The sequence below is a fragment of the Rattus rattus genome, chromosome 2 (genome assembly GCF_011064425.1).
Source record: "Rattus rattus isolate New Zealand chromosome 2, Rrattus_CSIRO_v1, whole genome shotgun sequence".
In the NCBI taxonomy this organism is placed as follows: Eukaryota; Metazoa; Chordata; class Mammalia; order Rodentia; family Muridae; genus Rattus; species Rattus rattus.
The window spans coordinates 191,201,924-191,221,322 of record NC_046155.1 but is presented as its reverse complement, the minus strand read 5'-3'; the positions used below and the strand labels follow the sequence as shown (position 1 = coordinate 191,221,322).

The 19,399-nt window shown below is 45.5% G+C and overlaps 1 protein-coding gene across 1 annotated transcript in view; it reads left to right on the top strand.

Annotated features, from left to right (window-relative positions):
• The window catches only part of Slc22a3 (solute carrier family 22 member 3), a 90,534-nt gene that overhangs the window by 29,791 nt on the left and 41,344 nt on the right, over positions 1–19,399 (top strand). The window contains exon 2 of the mRNA XM_032894709.1: positions 15,473–15,576. Coding sequence (XP_032750600.1) covers positions 15,473–15,576 — 104 coding nt within the window. The remainder of the gene's footprint in view (positions 1–15,472; positions 15,577–19,399) is intronic.

Below are 19,399 nucleotides of genomic sequence, written 5' to 3'. Positions count from 1 at the left end.
AAGCAAGACTGCTTGCAAAGCTATGACCTCTGCATATCGTTCACTCAATGACTCCATTGTCTCTGGCTACCCTGGATTGTCCTTGAAGCGGTCAGTCTCCAAGCCTGCCCAGTGCTGTGCTGAGATGAAATGTTTTCCTGATCGCAGGCAATTCATTCGAAATGTTATAAAAACAATTCTGTTGTCAGTCCTGCTTTCGCTATCAGCCGCAAAGCAGAAAACCACCGTGAGAACAATAAACAAAGTCAAACCAAGGAGGAGGAGGAGGTAGAGAAGGAGAAGGAGGTAGAGGAGGAGGAGGTAGAGGAGGAGGAGGAGGAGGTAGAGGAAGAGGAGGAGGTAGAGGAGGAGGAGGTAGGAGGAAGAGGAGGAGGTGGGAGGAGGAGGTAAAGGAGGAGGAGGTAGGGAGGAGGAGGAGGGAGGAGGAGGAGGTAGAGGAAGAGGAGGAGGTAGAGGGGAGGAGGAGGAGGAGGGGTAGGAGGAGGAGGAGGTGAAGAAGAGGAGGAGGTAGAGGAGGAGGAGGAGGAGGAGGAGGAGGAGGAGGAGGAGGAAGAAGAGGAGGAGGTAGAGGAGGAGGAGGAGGAGGAGGAGGAGCTATATACACAGTATGCTACAAACACTGGAGCATGGCCCAGAGGTTGTCTGTTTGAGTCAGGGGACAGATTTTATTCCTGTGTCATTTGTTGGGTGACTCTAATTACAGGGAAGAGGCTTTTGTTTCCTCTCCAACTCTTTTCAACTGTGTTTTGTTTCTAATAGTAATCATCTCGGTCACATAGGGACCATTATGTTTGTGTCGATGGTCCCTCATGTAGGTCACGGATTAATCTCTGTTCTTTAATTTGACATAAGAAGATTCTAGGTTGGGGATTTAGCTCAGTGGTAGGCGCTTGCCTAGGAAGCGCAAAGGCCCTAGGTTCGGTCCCCCAGCTCCGAAAAAAAAAAAAAGAACCAAAAAAAAAAAAAGAAGAAGATTCTAGAAACATGTCTCAAAGTAAAAACTAAGGTAGCTTTTTAACATTCTTCTCAAATCCATTTGTTCTGTGAAGTTTAAAAAAGCAAAAACACCTGTTAAACCAGGAAAAGATCAAAGATTTTGACTCTGAAGGCTAGTATTCATATTCTGGAAAAGTCAGATTTTTCTAGGACACAGGTAATGGTGTCACCAGCTTGGCTCCTTGTGTCCTAATGGCGTGTTCTTGTTAGAAAATGTGGTGCTCTTTCCTGGCTTCTGATACAATTATGTTTTCCACACAGAGAAAAAGTTGTGGATAGTTTTGGAAGACAGAAACTGAAATCTAGTAGCTTCGCTGGGTCTCATGGTCCAGTCTGCGGTTCCTTCTTGGTGCTGTGGCTGGAGAGGTCCTTGGTTCTTCATGGCGGCAGATTTCTGAGCTCACGAGTCTGAATGCTGAAGACGCATCTCCAGTACTCAAAGCAAACCGTATCTATCACGCTCTCATCCAGAGGCAGGAGACAGGCAGAGAGAAAAGAGCAGAGCTTTAAGAGTAAACAGAGTTGCTTTGTTGTAATTACTGCCTGTAAATCATCACAAAGCTAGACTGAGGCAGCCACGAGACACATGCGTAAATTAGACAAGACTTTAACATGCGTTTGCTTTTTAAGTACTTTTCCTCTGCCTGTTTCATTCTCTCTTGACACTCAACCTGCAGCCGCAACCTCGTGTATGTGAGCGTGTGCATGTGTGTGTTTGTGTGTGTTCCTGTGTATATGTGTGTATGTGTGTGAGTGTGTATGTGTTTGTGTGTGTGTGTGTGTGTGTATGTGTGTATGTGGATAGGTGAATGTGTGTGAGTGCATGTGTATGTAAATGTGAGTGTGTATATGTATGTATGTGTTTGTGTGTGAGTGTGTGTGGATGTGTATGTGTGTGTGTATGTGTATGTGTGAATGTGCATGTGTGTGTGTTCCTGTGTATATGTGTGTTTGTGTGTGAATGTATGTATGTGTTTATGTGTGGGTGTGGTGTGTATGTGGATATGTGAATGTGTGTGTTTATGTAAATGTGAGTGTGTATGTGAGTGGGTGCTGTATGTATGTATATGTTTGTGTGTAAGTGTGTGTGTGGATGTGGATGTGTGAATGTGTATATGAGTGTGGGGGGGGCAGAAGTCAACCTCAGGAGCTGCCTACCTTGTTTTTTGAGACAGTGTCACTCAATGGCCTGGTCACTCAAGTTAAGCAGGGAGCCCCATGGATCTGCCTGTCCCTGTAGCCCTGGGATCATAAGTGTTTTGAGCAATGCGTAGCTCTTTGTGTGGGTCCTGGGGATCCAACTTCAGGCCTCACACTTTCAGGGCAAGGTCTTTACCAATCAAGCTGTCTCCCCAGCCAACTTTGTTCTTTTTGTTTATTGTTTGTGTTGTTGTTGTTGCCGCTGTTGTTGTTTTGAGATGGAGTCCTATCATGTAGCCCTGGCTGACCTAGAACTTTCTATTGAATCCAAGCTGACCTGTAATTTACAGGTGATCCCTTTAGTGTCTGTCTCCTGAGTGCTGGGATTACAGATGTGTGCCATGATAACCCGGTTCTGGAGTTCTAGCATGTTCCAGGGTATATCAGAACTCAGGAAGCATTCGACAGCATACTGTGTGTGTTTAAGGAGATTTACAGCAGATAAAGTATCTTGAGTGATGTTTTCAAGGTGCTGAACACAAGTAGTAGAGTGAAAGTTGGGTGCTAGATGTCTGTCTTCCTGATGGGCTAACTTGGTTCCTTCCTTTGTGTTTCTTTGAATTGTTAGGATCTTCACAAGTGTTAAAGGTGTTTGCCAAAGCCTGACAAACTAACCGAGTTCAACTCCCAGGGCCCACATGGTGGGAGGAGAGGAACAATGCCTGCAATCTGTGCTCTGATTCCCACATGCATGCTGTGGCATGTGCACGCCCAGACACATGTACACACACGTGCACAAAATAAATAAATATAATAAAAAACTAGCAGCTAGTAAAAGTATAACAAAAATGCATAGAACACACACATGATACACATTGATATGCACACATATACAAAAACCTTCTATGTGCACATGTTCATTCAGTAATGGGACTCAGTGGCCTAAGTAAGACATTTATGAGTGGAAATATTGAGAATATTATAGCAGTCTGATAATAGTTTTCCCCTAAATGGTTGTGATTTTTCCACTTATCACACACCAAGTTTAGTGCAAGGTTTTGAAAAAATATTTACCTTTAGTTATGTCTCTGTGTGGCCATGTGCACTAAGTTCAGGTTCCTGCAGAGACCAGAGGCTCCCCTGGAGCTGGGGTTAAAGGGTGCTGAGAACTGCCCAGGTCCTCTGCAGTACACAAAGCCATCCCTCAAGCTGCTAATACTAAGGGTTTTTTTTTTAACTAAACAAAGCTAACACAATATTTATCTGGAAAACTGCATAATTAAGAACAAACAGTGGTAAGGAAAATATTGATCTTTCTGACAAAAGATCTCTCCTGTCAGGTTTGAAAGCTACTTTAAAGTTAAAATGATTTAATCTGATGGTGCAGAAAGGTAATATTGAGAACTCTGTGATAAAACAAACAAACAAACCTCAGAGAAGTGATGGACAGACCACAAGAGCAAGACCGGCAGAGTCAGTTGACTGGGGCTCATGGGGACTTGCAGAGATCAGGAAGCCTGGAGTCTGACCTAGGTCCTCTGCATGTAGGCTACAGTTGAATAGCTTGGGGCTCTTGTGGAAATCCTAACAGCAGGAGTGGGGCCTGCCCTAGACTCTTTTGCCTTCTTGTGGGACCCTTTTCTTCCTACTGGGTTGCCTTGTCCAGACTTGGTGAGATGGAATGTGCCTGGTCCTATTGTGGCTTGTATCCCTGGGGGGCCTGCTCTTTTCTGAGGGGAAGCAAAAGAGGGGGAATCTGGGGGAGAGGGGAGGTGGAAAGGGGAGGAGGGGAGACAGTAGGAGAGGAGAGAGAGGGGACCCTGATGTTGGGATGTAATATATGAGAGCAGAATACAAAAGAAAATTTTTCAATAAAAATGTAATTTTACACCCCCCCCCAATCACAGACATGTTCTGAGAAGTAAAATCTTCTGTCGGTCACAAGTAAAATGATAGAATTGAGACTTTTCTGGAAAAGACAGGATGTGTGGTCAAAATTAAGTGTTTAGTATCAGAGCTAAGCAATGTCAGCATCTGCAAAGGCTGGGACTGGAGACAGGGCCTCTACCCCAGGGACTGTGTATTTCCGAGGCCTTGAGCAATGGTTTGAGAAGCAACGGAAAACTGATGTTGCAGACAGAGAAGTTGGGACTCGGAAAGGGAAGAGTGATGTGATCATACCACATCGCAGAGGCAGCAAATAGTGTTGGGGTATAAGCTTGGAGGATGTGTCAGGGCATTCTGGGAAGGGCCTTGCACTGAGTGTAAGGGTTAGGGTCATCGTGAATCTCTGTAGTGATTCCTCTGAAGCAAGAGCCAGCTTAGATCACAGCAGATGTCTCTGATTTCTATTATAACCTCAATAAACTCACCAGTTCATTGAGGTAGACTTGGATAGAATCATTTCTTTGGCCCGTCATCAGCACCTTATCTGAGAATCAAACATTTATCTGTATAAATACAGGCCCTGTAACCATCGCTCCTCTTTAAGAACCAGGTGAGAGCTATTGCTTTAGATGGATTCTAATGCATACAGCGCCCATGGGTCCCCTCTCTCAATATTGATATAGTAGATTTTAAGCATATCAGGAGACCTAGGTGCCTTGGCTTTGAGCTTTGCATACTATGGAAATACAATAAAACTAGGTACCACGGCAGACAGCTCTTCTCCAGTATTCAAGGTGATCTTGGCCTCTGAGACTGAGAATATTATTAAAAGCATGAGTGAGTATTGTGTATGATTTTAAGTGAATACTGTGTTAAAGCGAAGTTTAGAATATATTTCTCAAACCCTAAGGTTTGGGTTATCCCACACCGTCTTGAGAGTTCACACATAAACCTATTGGGATACCAACATGGTTGGGCATCAAAAATTGCTTTAATGTAATTCATTCACTTATTTTCCTCAGATATACTTTGCAACTGTGAAGAATAATAGGTCCTTATTAGAAAAATATTAGTTGGGGTTGGGGATTTAGCTCAGTGGTAGAGCGCTTGCCTAGGAAGCGCAAGGCCCTGGGTTCGGTCCCCAGCTCCGAAAAAAAGAACCAAAAAAAAAAAAGAAAAATATTAGTTATAATTTGTCCACCAATCTGGGACAGTGAAGCTAAACCCTACCTAGCATAATGTATTGGCCTTGGAGGCAAAGAGAGTTCTAAAACACTATTCTTAGCTCCATAGTTCCAGCATCATCCTGGTGACAATAACATTTCATTCAATTGTGTTTCCGATCAATTCTGTGAACTCAAGAAAAGTTGAAATTCTCAAAGTATGCACTCATAATTCAAGAGTTTTATTCCCCTTTTCTTTAAAACACAGAACACTCATTTTTAAATAAATCTGTCATCTAAAAGTATTTTTCATTTGATCTTAAAGTATAGAACAGAGTAATATTATCGTGTAGGTAATATTTTACAAAAACCAAAGTATGCACTTCCATCCACATTGATTTGTCTTAGATAAAAAAGAAAGTCTTTATTCAGATCGACACAGAGTGTGCTCCCCTAGCACATGGACATCACAGGATCAGAAAGCAGATTTGAGCTACAGGTACTAGAACAGAACCATAAACTGGTTGGCCAACAGGAAATTAGTTGGTAGACCAACAGGAGGTTAGCTTGTAGACCAACAGGAAATTAGTTGACAGACCAACAGGAAATTAGCTGATAGACAACAGGAAATTAGCTGATAGACAACAGGAAATTAGCTGATAGACAACAGGAAATTAACCTAGGGTTTGACATTGACGGGAGACTGGACAAGGAGTGAAGGAATTCCTATGTTCAGTTTCCCAGTAAGGGTGCTCAGGTCCTACACGTTGGGTGGCAGCAGGGCAGTGTCTCCCTGGCTCTGCTCACACATGATCTGCTTTCTGGTGAAACCTCTAAGAGGTGCTGGCCCATGGACAGAGGATCCATTTCCTGATGTGCTTCAGGATTTTCATCATGTCTTCATTGGGGTCTTTTATCTGGAAATTGGGAAAGAGACTCTAAGAAGCTTAGGTATTAGAAGCCAGCCCCCTTTTCTTTTAATTGAAAGAATTTAGTTTCTTCTTTTTATTGGTGTATGTCGGAGGGTCTGAGGAGCCCACCGAGACCCTCAGGCTGGCTCAGCACGTGCCCTCGTCCACTGAGCCATCTCTCGGGCCCTGCCAGTCAGTATTTATTTCTCTGGATGTTGTATTAACTACTTTTGGCTGTGGCACATCCTGACAGAAACACAACATGGGAGGAAGGACTTACCTTGGCTCAGGGTTTGAGAAGGAAGAGTCTGTAGAGGGCGGGAAGGCGTGGTCAGGGGAAGAGTGTGACGTAGCCGGTCAGTCCCACGGTAGGCGTCTGCAGTCAGGAGGCGGGGAGATGCGTGCTGGTGCTCAGCTGGACTTCTCCATTACTTCTTTTTACTCAGTTTGAGACCCCAGCCCATGAGAGGGCGCTGCCCACATTCAGGGTGGACTTGCTATCCTCAGTTAATATCCTTAGTAAATACCTTCGCAGACCTGTCTGGGGGGTGTCTCCCAGGTGATTCTTGATGCAGTCGAGCTAACAATTACCACTGTCACATTAACTGTCCTTGTCACGTTTCTAGAAGCGTATAGCAGTGTTTCTCGGCTCCTTAAACCAGGTCCCTGCAAATTCGCACTGCCCACTGTGCTCTGCATCCTGCCTGCTGACACAGGCCCAGGGGTCTCCAGGCCGGTGCCTGCGTGGACACGGTCCACCCTTTCAATGCAGCAGTGGATCAAGTCCTCGAGATTGTCGAATTTCGTAGTGGTGTGTTTTGTTTTCTGCCTTCTGGGCCTAGCTCTTCAGCCCCCTTACCCCATTTTTTTGTTTTTTGTTTTTTTTTAATAAGACCCACCCTTTCCCCCTTTAGAGGTGAACCCTGAGGAATTTTGAGAAAGGAAAATGAAAAGAGAAGAATTTATGAGAGCAAGAGGGCGTGGCGCTGAAGGATGTTTGTGGCTCTGTTCTCAGTCTGTCCTTCCAGCTAATACTGTCCTCCACCTCTTCTTTGAGTGTGATTATTTTCAAACCTTGTTCTTATTCTAATAAAATGTATGTGTGTGTGAAAGCGTACCCACGTGTATGTATACACATGCACGTATAGGTCAGAGGACAACCTTATCTATCATTCCTCCCGTGTCTTCCAGCTTTTGTTTGAGACAGTCTCTCACGGACCTTCATCAGCTATGGAGTCTTGCTGGGCAGAGGGCTGCAGAGACACTCCTGTCTCTGCCTCCATCTCGGCATCCCTGGGATTAGAGCCTACACCGCCATGCCCAGCGTTTTGCCTGGGACCTGGAGACCCTAACTGAGGTCCTTGCACTTTCCAGTGCTTTGCTGAGACTTTGCCTCCATCCTCTAATGAAGCCTTGTGCTGTCCCACAGCTCCCCAAAGCCTGACAACAGATGAAGACACAGAGTGTTCTAGCACAAGGAGGTGGGATGGGTTGAGGGGAAGAGCAGAGGCGTGGGAAGGTGGGTGTACTTCCTGTGGGGAATCGCAGACCCTGAGGACCCTGCTGTGCGGCCATGTAAAGCCAAGACCCCTGCTCTTCCAGAATACAGAGGTCCAGGAGGTGACAGGCACTTTACAAAGCGTTCTGTCCTGGAAACTTTGAAGCATCCCATGGAAAGGAGTCTGGATGACTCAGAGCAGCTCATCCAGAACTGCGCTGCCCACTGTATCTTGACCCCCATCTTGACAGTCCATGACGCTGGGGGACGTTACAAGCTTCCCTCTGGGGGGACTGTTACAAGCTTCCCTCTGAGCACCCAGGCAGCTGATCCCTGCTCAGGATGCAGAGTCTCCATGAGCCAGTCAGGTGTGGGTGCCTTTCCTTCACCAGACACTGGATTGTTCACCAGCCCCTACTTCAGGACAGGCTGGGCCAATTTTCCTCCCAATCCCTTAGCCCTCACTACTGGAAGAAAAGGCTGTTTCCCAGGGAAAATAATAGAAAAGACAGGCCAAGGTTTGGATTGTCCTAATAATTTACAATAAACTAGGTCACTAAAAGTCCACACTCGGGGTGTCTATAGGACTATAATATCTATGGCTACAGTGGCCATGATGTGTGAAGATGTTCAGGACACAGTGTTAGCAGATAGGAGAGATCACGCTGTGTCTTCAGGAGTGCAGGGCCATGCTGTGTCTGCAGGACTGCAGGGAGTGCATGCTGTGTCTGCAGGTGAGCAGGGCCATGCTGTGTCTGCAGGTGAGCAGGGCCATGCTGTGTCTGCAGGAGTGCAGGGCCATGCTGTGTCTGCAGGAGTGCAGGGCCATGCTGTGTCTGCAGGAGTGCAGGGCCATGCTGTGTCTGCAGGAGTGCAGGGCCATGCTGTGTCTGCAGGTGAGCAGGGCCATGCTGTGTCTGCAGGTGAGCAGGGCCATGCTGTGTCTGCAGGTGAGCAGGGCCATGCTGTGTCTGCAGGTGAGCAGGGCCATGCTGTGTCTGCAGGAGTGCAGGGCCATGCTGTATCTGCAGGTGTTCATGTCCATTCCTGTAAGAATACTCCATGTTCCCTGTCTGCAGCCCTCACAAAAGGCTTCCTTCCAAGTCTCTCTCCTGGCTCTGTGGGTTTCCGCAGGCCATGGCTCTTCTTGGCTGGTAGACATATCTATTGCCATTATTGTTTATCAGCACAACCGTGCCTAGATTAGGGCCTAGTGTTGCTTCATTATAATGAAATTACATCTGCAGATGATTCTGAGATTCCAGCTGATATGAAAGTTGGGGGCAGACACTGTCAGTGCATTAGTCGGTAGCCTCTGCACATCTGTTACACACGGGGTTAGATTCTGATTTAGCTGGTCTGTAGTGGGCTCATGCATTTTTCTGTTAAGCCAAGTAATCACAGGGCACACCTAGTGTCAAAATTCACTTAGTGAAACCATCGATTCTGTCATTTATTATCAGCATCACGTTCACTGATTACAGTGTCATTAGCATCCTTTATTGAAGGCTTCTCACATCTCAGGCATTGGAGTTTATCTCATCTCCTCAGCACATTATAGGGTACAAAGGTTTAACAAAACTCACCAGAGGATGCAGAGCTGGAAGAGGGGACAGAGACAAGTCCTGCAGGGCATCAGACCCCAGAACATCACCTCTCTTCCCTGAGCTCCAGTAGGAACTGAGAGTCCTTCACCTTTCATCCTTAAAGCCTGCTATTTAGAGAAATTATAAACACGTCAAGATGAGTAACGCACGTCTTCACTGCCAAGAAATAAAACAGAGGGATGAGTAATATGTCCTCCATGATGGGAGGGCACAGGTTAGCTTGCCAAGGGGTATGCAAGTTGTCAAATTGGGCTAATAATTAGATTTCTCCCAGTGTCACAAGCTCAGGCCAAAAGCCACACATTCGAGACATCTCTACATATCATTTCATTTTGTTAATAATGCCTTGACCATGCCTGGGATAAGCTGTGGAGGAGGGATCGGAGACCAGCAGGTTCTATAAACCTCTGTCCCTCGGGGAGCCTCTCTGCACTGAGTGTGTCACTGGACGCTGGGACATCACCACAGGCCCTTCCAGCTGCAAGGGAGGCAATTACACTTTGGGTTCAGCACCGGACCCTCCAGCCCTGACTGCACAAACCCTCCCTGATGATTCCCACCTCGCTGCCTGCACTTCTTCTGCCCCAAGTGGCCTTCATCATCATTTATTTTAATCCAATTCCAGCTTGGGGTAAGCCTGACTCCTGTGCCCACCAGTCACTCCTCTGAATCTCTCCCATTTCGTTCCTCCGTTTGTGTCTCGGTGTATTTTTGCTTCCCATAAGTTGACCTTGGCTTTCCAATGCGTAACAAGCTGCTCACAAAGACAGAAAGTAGACCGGAACATTCACAGTGTTCCTCCCCAGCCTCAGCTGCTTAATGCATTAAGGCAAGGTTGCCAACTTCAAGTTAGCTAGAAATACCTGTGACTCATTTTTATACCTGCAGCTTGTCATACTGGTTCATATCTTATATAAGGAAGCATTTACTTGCTATTATTAAATGATGATCTCCACATAGTTCCACCAGATCTTATTAAAGATGTATTTATTATGGCTATAAGAGTTGGAGTTTCAACCCAAAGTGTTTTCTTCATTAGTATATCTTCATCAATGCACGGCTCTGTTTTGGTGCCTCTCTGTTGATTTAGAACTTGTCTGTGCAAATCGATGTGCGATTGCTTTGGACTGTGCCAGTCATAGCAGGGGCATACTACACCCAACAATGACGCTGAGACTGCCATTGGTGTTGGCAACAATGAAGAGTTTGGTGGCTCCTGCCCTTGGGTCCAGCGCTGATTAGGAGTGGTTCCATTTATAATGTGTTCGTTGTTGTTATTAAAACAGAATTCCTGAAACTTGGTGCTTATGAAGAAAAGAGGTTTATTCAGCTTACAGACTTAGAGGTTGAAACTCCCAGATCAGGTGATTCCATCTGATTGGCTTCTGCTAAGCACCTCAGGATGGACAGCACCACAAAGGCATGCAGGAGGACGGATTGGCAAGAGAGGGAGCCAGAGATCACCTCATTTCCTTTTATAGCAACCCACTCTGGACGGAACTGTGGTTAATGTCTCCCCTAGATGTTCTCCCTCCCCCTAATTATACAACCATCTCCCAGAAGACTCTGCTCTTAATGGTTTCACCACCACACTGGAGACCAGTCGCCAAAGGAGCCATGTCTGAAGGCTAACACTGCTCAGTTGAGAAGGAGGCACTTAGTGTGGCTTGACTTTGGAGATCTCCCCCTCCCCCTTTCAAATGCAGCTGACCAATGGGCTATCTCTCATGACTTGTGACTGAAGTCCTTTGACTATCCTGTCTCTAGCATGAGACTTGGGTCAAGATAGCTAAGTTAGACCTGTGTGGGAAGTTCAGTTGGTGATCAGAGGCCCATCCCCCATGGTTTGGGGAGCAAGCAAGGCCTTCTAAATATTTGTGTTATTTATAACCTTAGATTTGACATTCGTGTACCAGAAAACTTCCATTGTTTTCACTTTTAGAAAATTTGGAGATTTGCAACTTTCACATATATCAATATCTTATCCAGGCATTGTACCATTAAACTCAAAGCAACATAATATCTCTTTGGATTTTAACAGCTGGGAAGTTCAAAGAAAAAGACCTTAGTTGGAAATCCTTCAGATACTTAATTTCCCTACAGTGGCCATGCTTTCTGCAGAAAGAGGTGTACATGGTCCTTCCAGCCTTCCAAGAGAGCTGCCTGAAACTTTTTTTTTTCTTTTTTTCAGAGCTGGGGACTGAACCCAGGGCCTTGCCTAGCAACCGCTCTACCACTGAGCTAAATCCCCAACCCTTTTGCTTTGTTTTTTTGTTTTTTTTTTTTTACTTATTTATTTTATTTATATGAGTACACTACAGCTCTCAGACACACCAGAAGAGGGCATCAGATCTCATTACAGATGGTTGTGAGCCACCATGTGGTTGGTGGGAATTGAACTCAGGACCTCTGGAAGAGCAGTCAGTGCTCTTAACCACTGAGCTATCTCTCCAGCCCCTGCCTGAAACTTTTTATCAGACTGACTTTCTGCCCATGCCAGGGAAAACTACTGTCAGTATAAAGTGGCTTTGAAGATTAATAAGTAACAGACAGCCACACATAGATTTATGAAGGGTAAGAATATTTAAATGTTTCTGATATATACACTTCGGAAAATCAAATTGAATATGGCTCACTTGCTCTGCATAGGTTGTCTGAAGAGACAGATGTGCATGTTTGTTGTCTCTGATGACAATGTCAGTAAATTTGGTGACCTGAGTTATGATCAGTGTCGGGTTTAGGTCTCCTGAGGAACTGTCAAATGCACCTGGTACTTTATTGGGGGGGAGCTTAGACTATGCAGCCCCCAGGTGCCACTATCTGCTGACCTTTCTTTAAACACAGTAAATGTAGCTCAGCCATCTATTACAACAGCATGTAGGGAATGCAGAGAAGATTCAGAGGCTTGGAGTGGCCACTTCAGGATGCTGAAATGTGCTATTCACAGTGAGCAGTCACACGGAGCACTTGAGTCTCAAATGCTCCCCATACAAGAAACTACTGACACTTAACAAAAGAAATCAGCCTTGCGGGAGGTTACTTTTAAATGTGCCTCATTAGGAAAGACTGTATCCTGACCACAGGCACACAGAGTGACCAGTCCTCAAGTAGGAGAGGATGAGGAGGGAGAGCCGTCACAAGTGTGATAGACGTCCTGTAGGGAGGCACCCTTCAGTTCCCAGGATTAGGAGAGTTCGCTGATTGCTGGCAGCACTGTATGTTCTTAAAGACACAGAGAGAGCCTCAGCCCTCAGGTTTGGCCCTAGTGTGTTACAATGTATAAAACAGAGTAGGATCCGCTGTTGAGATGGCTTAGCAGGCAGAGATGCTCGCCCTGCAAGCCCAACAGCCTGAGTTTGAGCCCTGGAACCCCTATCAAGATCAAAGGAGAGAACTGACTCCATGACGTTGTCCTCTGACCTCTACCTGGCATGTATGTGCCCCCAGCATGAGTGCACATACCCCCACCTACACACTAGTACGTTTTTAAAATATAAGAATGAATGAAGTTCATAGGAAGGAAGGCTAAAACGAATTGCCCTTCAGGAGATAGATAGTCACAGTGAGTCCTGGGGGAATTTAGAGAGTGTTATTAGTCAGGGTTCTCTAGAGGAACAGAATTGATAGAAAAAAATATATATATAGAGAGAGAGAGAGAGACAGACAGACAGACAGACAGAGATACAAACACACACACACACACACACACACACACATATATATATATATATATATATATATATATATATATATATATAATTCCTACAATGATTTATTAGAGAGGCTTACATGCTGTGGTCCAACTACTCCAACAACAGCTGTCTCCTGATAGGAAAGTCCAAGAAGCCAGTAGCTATTCAGTCCGTGAGGCTGGATGTCTCAGCTGCTCTTACATTTGTACTGGAACCCCAAAGAGGCGGGCTCTCATGCCAGTGAAGAATGAACTTGACAGTGAGAATGAGGACAAACAGGCACGGAGCAAGCGCTTCCTCCTTGCGTGTTCTTTATAGAGTCTGCCACCAGAAGGCGTGGCCCAGATTTAAGGCGGATCTTCCTACCTGAAAAGATCCATATGTAGGGAAGTCTTCCCACTCAGTCAAGAAGGATTCCTCACAGGTGCACCTAGCTGCTTGGGTTTTAGTTAATGCCAGATGTAGTCAGTTATGACAGCCAAGAACAGCCATCACAGAGAGCGAGCGCCACCTCACAGTACTATGCCGATGTCTTGCACAGACAACCTTCAGATGCCCAGCACAAAGGGAGTTTCTGACTCTTGCCGGTTTTCAGAGGAGAGAGGGAAGAGGTTCCATGTGAAATAGCCTGTGTGGCCTCTGGCAGGGAAGAAGGCTGTAGACAAGAGGATAAATTTACAATGGAGGGTTCTCTCAGGCTGGGTTAATCCTGGGGGAGCTGTAAACAAGAGGGAAGAAACTGGAAAGCCACAATGTAGGAGGCTTCCTTGTCAAATGTCCAAGAACCGAAGGGTTGGGGCCTGATTTCTGGGCAAGAGAGGGGCAATTACAGGGTCTCTGATCCAACAGACACAGAAGTACATCCGTGCATTTGTTCGATACACATGTGTTGATGACACTTATTTTGTACCTTTGCAAGCCAGCATGGTCCCAGCCGTAAAAATAGAAGCCAGGCTAGATGTGTTAGGCTGGGCTAGACCTAACTAAAGGATTCTATTGAACTAATTTGGAAGGACCAGAAAAAGGTAGGCAGTGCAGTCTTGGTAATGAGCCCCTGCCTGGCTGATGACCAACTTTGACATCCCATCAGTATACTACATGTGGGCACCCCAAAGAGGTGAGCTCTGATGCCAGGGAAGGAAGGGACTTGCCAGTGGCAGTGGGGGCAAGGAGGCAGAGGCAGAGCTTTCTTCCTCCGTGTGCTTTACATAAGGTGCCGCAGAGGGAGTGGCCCCGGTTTAAGGCAGATCATCCCACCTCAATCAGTGGGGTCAGAGATCCCTTGCCCACCTGTGGATATGCCAGGGCTGTAAGCACTGAATGGCACCTCCAGCCACCTGCCACCAGCCTCCAGCCACCAGACACCAACCTCCAGCCCCCAGCCTCCAGACACCAGCCTTCAGCCACCCCCCAGCCTCCAGCCTCCAGCCCCAGCCCCAGCCCCCAGCCAGCCTCCAGCCTCCACTATCACAGCCGCAATGGGAACAGAAGTTGTGTCAAGACCAGAAGCGGAGCCCTTCTTTCTGATCTCACCTTAGCTCCCTACACCCAAGCAGCTCCACACTGGCAAAAGGGCCTGAGAGGCAGAATCTATCATTGGTCCCTGGCATGCAGAAAGCACGGAAAAGCAGGCGTTATCCAGCCTGGACGGCCTTCAGAGTATTTCAGAAAATGTGACTAGGCATCTATTTTTAATTAATCCTCTATAAATACAGGATATAAAAATGCTTTCTGACTGCCACTCTTATGGAGGAGTAAGGAAGCAAACCAGTTTTATAATCAAGGAAATATGTGGATTTAAAGACAATTTGGGGGGCATTTAAATTCATACAGCGTAAGGGAAGCCACCACACCTTGTTAGAGGGCCGCTCCTGTCAGGGGCCATGTGCCTGTCCCTACCCTGCCCAACTCAACTATGTAAAGCTCAGCCGTGTGAAGCAAACCCTACTGTGTGGGCTTTTATATCTGACACTGCTTGTCTCTTCTCTAAAGCAAAACGTTGGCTTTTCTGGTAACAATCTGTTTGCTTTCCGGGCTTCTTTGTGCATTTCTCTAGATGTCTTTGTTACACGTCTAACTCCAGTGGGCAATTATTCCAGATAGCCGCACGTATGCTTACAGAATTAGAACCATGCCTTTGAGAACTTGAATTAATGATAAACATCCTCTTATGGGTCAGGGCCAGATTGTCCCAGAAAGCTTTTAAAAATTGAAAGCCGATTTCTGTATAGCTCACTGCAAGTGGAAGTGTAAAGCTCATTCTGCTCGGTGATTGGCAGGTGGTGGTCACAGCACTGACATGCCACACTCACACATCATAGATTAACCTGACAGCGTTATTTGTAGAATAATGCTGTATTCATAGTATACTAGGAATCCGATCCCCTGCAGGCACTTAAAATGACCACGGAAATACGTCCAGATCAATATATATAAACACGCATGTGACCCATCTTCTAGTTTTGTGTGAGGCCTGTGTAAACTAAGCTCTTGGAAAGGTTGTTGATATATTAGAGAGCCCGTGCTTTGAAGACGAGCCTCCCTGGGTATCTTCATGTGTGTTTCTTTGTTTCCCCAGTTTGACCTTGTCTGCGGCAACGCCTGGATGTTGGACCTCACCCAAGCCATCCTGAACCTTGGCTTCCTGGCTGGGGCTTTTACCTTGGGCTATGCAGCGGACAGGTAGGTATGGGTAAGCTAACCAATTACTTTATTATACCATGGTGCCTAGGTATGGGCAGAGAAACGCTTTCTATCAACTACGTTCAATTTCTTAATCCACCACCCACAATGTTCACACTTGTTTGGTTCGACCAATTCTTTCCTTCTCAAACTTCCTCTCCTTGCTCCTGGGTAGGGAAGGTGCCCTGGGGGTCAGAGAGCACCCTGGTGAAAGCTGTGACGTCAGCTCTGTGGCATCATGGCTCAGGTGACAGGTGAGGGGCGGAGTTAGGATGCTCCAAGCAGCCCAGTAGTTCCGGTTTGGTTTGGTTGATTCAGTCATGGAGTCCACCACTCCACTGTCTCTCTCACGTATTTTTTTTTCTTTAATTCTTGTATTTTATTCTTCAGATTGTGTTAAAACTCTGAAAAGATTTTTATCAAATCTCTTTATTTCAGAATCAGAATTACTAGGGAATTTTTTTTTCTTTTCTTTTTTTTTCGGAGCTGGGGACTGAACCCAGGGCCTTGAGCTTGCTAGGCAAGCGCTCTACCACTGAGCTAAATCCCCAACCCCTACTAGGGAATTTTTTTATTCACATTTCAATTCTTTCCTCAGTGGTTCCAGTTTGGAACTGGATCACATTCTTCCAAATTTTCTTTATGTTATGTTCAGTTTCTAGTTTGTCTTTCTTTGGTTTTTAGACAGGGACTCACTGTGTTCATTAGATGAGACTCAAACTCACAATCCCCTTGCCTCTGTCCTCCTGGTGCTGGGATTGTAGGCATGCGACAACATGTGAGCTGTCTTTACTGTAAAATGCAACATCCCACCAGCTACTTTTACTGTAACCTCAATTTTTAAAATTGGGATTTGCTTATATATTTTATCCTGCACGATCAATAAACTTATCTCCTAAGATAACTCCTCATAGGAGAGGACCCCAGCTCTAGTTAGGGGCTGAAGGTCTTCCCTTGTAGCTGACTTAGTCCTCAGGAGTGAATGAGCCAGACTTGAGAGAGGGAGCGCTAAGTAGCCCTGCCTTCTATCAGCACTGACCACCTCTGTGTGTCTTCCCTTCCTTCAAGTGTGTCTGTGATTTGTATTCCTTAAGGAAAGGGCGAGAGGCACTTTAATAGGTGTACACCCGTCAGGAGGCAGAGTGGTGGGGGCTGTGTGACAGGAAGAATCTGCACTGGGACTTTCAAATGCAGAGTTTATGTTGCCACCATTCAAACCTAACCAGACTGCACATGCTGAAAAGTCAGTAGCCCTCCCCACGTAGGAGGTCACGGGGCAAACTGCTGCTCCCCACGTTGGAGAGCTAGGCAGACACAACTAGCACTTAGTGGGGCAGAGGCTCCTGGGTAATGAAAACCTGACCACATGAATTGCTGGAGCATTGGAGGCTTAGTGTGTGAAAAGCTCTGAGAGTGAGAACCCTAGGAGCTGGCAAGGGTATCAATCAGTTGCGTAGGAAAGGAAGGAGGAGAGGAGGGAAGGAGGGAGGCACGGGGAATGGACAGAAGGAAAAAACAAAATCCAAGGGGACTTTAGTGATCACATTCCCCGGAACTGCAGTTACAGATGGTTGTGAGTCCTGATGTGGGGGCTGGGAATTGAACCCAGATCCTCTTCACTGTGGAGCCATCTGTCTAGCCCCATACACTGTAACTCTCTTCATGCACCCATGATTCCATTACAGATGGACCATGTGGTTGCTGGGATTTGAACTCAGGACCTCTGGAAGAGCAATGAGTGCTCTTAACCACTGAGCCATCTCTCCAGCCCCGTGATTTTTACTTCTTATAAGTCTGCCAGGTTTTTATTCTGACTATCAAGGGAGATTCCCTCCGTGTGTCTGTTCATGGTAAATGAAAAGAGAAATGTATACCATGCTAATAACACAGTAGAACTCATTCTATTAATACTAACAAGACACAACGATCTTTAATAATAATAAAGCCTTCTCCCAAAACACACACACACACACACACACACACACACACACACACACCCCAAAGCAAATAAACTATTAAAAAATACCCCAAGCCAAGCCTGACTACTTAGAGCCTTTTCTGAAGGTTTGTCAGTGTCAGACCTGTGGGATGAGAAACAGCCAGCTTAAGTCAGCACTAGCCTTCCATGTGGGGGAGCAAAATAGACAGACCTAGTCTGTTCTAATCACCACCTAACTTAATTCCAGTCACCATATCCCAATTAAGAAAAAGCCTGAGAAACGCCTGTGACATCATCATGCACAGGCTAAAGAAACAATTAAGATTCATCACAGGACTGTAGAGAAAGAGCCCTAGGGTGTACTAAAAAGCAAAGAAAAAAACATAAAACACCAGCAGACAAACCCACAACTTGAACGGGGACAGCACACATCAGAACCAGACATGAGCATGGAAAGAGTGTCCAAACTGTTAAACCAGAAAAATTTAGAATCATGGTCAACATGGTAAGTGATTAACGGATAAAATACAGTGGGAAGAAATGAATGGTGTAAACACAGATGGAAATTCTAAGAATCGAAAAGAAATAGCAAATACCAAACACTATATGTTTTAGTTAGGGTTTTACTACTGTGAGCAGACACCATGACTGAGGCAACTCTTATAAGGACAACATTTAATTGGGGCTGCCTTACAGGTTCAGTGGTTCAGTCCATTATCATCCAAGGTGGGCGCATGCAAAGCCCAGGCAGGCATGGTGCAGGAGGAGCTGAGAGTTCTACATCTTCATCTGAAGGCCGCTAGGGGAAGACTGGTTTCCAGGCAACTAGGACAAGGGTCTGAAAGCCCATGCTCACAGTGATACACCTACTCCACAAAGGCCTTACCTACACCAACAGGGCCACAACTCCTTATAGTGCCACTCCCTGGGCCAAGCACATACAAACCATCACACTGTGAAAGGAAGACCCATTAATGGGTTTATTAGAAGATCAGAAAAGGGGTGGGGGAGATGGCTCAGTGGGTAAGTGCTTGTTGTCCAAGGACAAGGACTTGATTTGGATCCTCAACACACATATAAAAACTGAGCAGGGCGGTACATACCTGTAACTCTAGTGCTAAAAGGTGGGACAGAGAGGAAAGGCTTACTGACCTCTGCTGCTGGCTAGCCTAGATGACTTGTCAGATTCTAGCTTCAGTGAGGTTTTCAGTGAGGTAGCTCAGGTTAGCTTGACTTCTATTTAGTCAAGAATGACTTTGAACTTCTGGTTGTCCTCTGCTTACCAACTAAGTGCCAGGATGTAGACACATACCACCGTTGTAGAGTTTCATGCATTCCAGACAAGAATTGTTATTACCTGAGCTATACCCCACCCAAGACTCAACAGAACAAGCAATTTTTAGAATAGAGCAAAAGACCCAACAATACGTTGTCTACAAGAAACTCACTTTATGTATAGAGATGAACACAGTGACAGGTAAATGAATGGACAAATGTCTACCATGCTAATAACCAAAGTAGAACTCATTATGTTAATACCAGGCAGGGCAAACCTCACACGGAATACACAGAGTTAATTATAATTATTCAGCAACACACAACAATCTTTAACAACAGAGTATCAAAATGCAGGATGCAAAAATTGATGGAGCCATAGGAGAAAGAGATGAGTTCCTCATTGTGGAGACTCTAATACTTTGTATCTAAAAATGTATCCAATCCACAGATTATTACAACCAAGATGTAACTGAATTAGACAGCACCATCGATCAACTGGATATATAATAGCAAAACACAGTTTGTTCTCAAATACATAACAGACCTTAATAAAGCTAATATTCTGGGCTATAAAATAATTTTAATGAAATTGGAGGAATAGAAAGT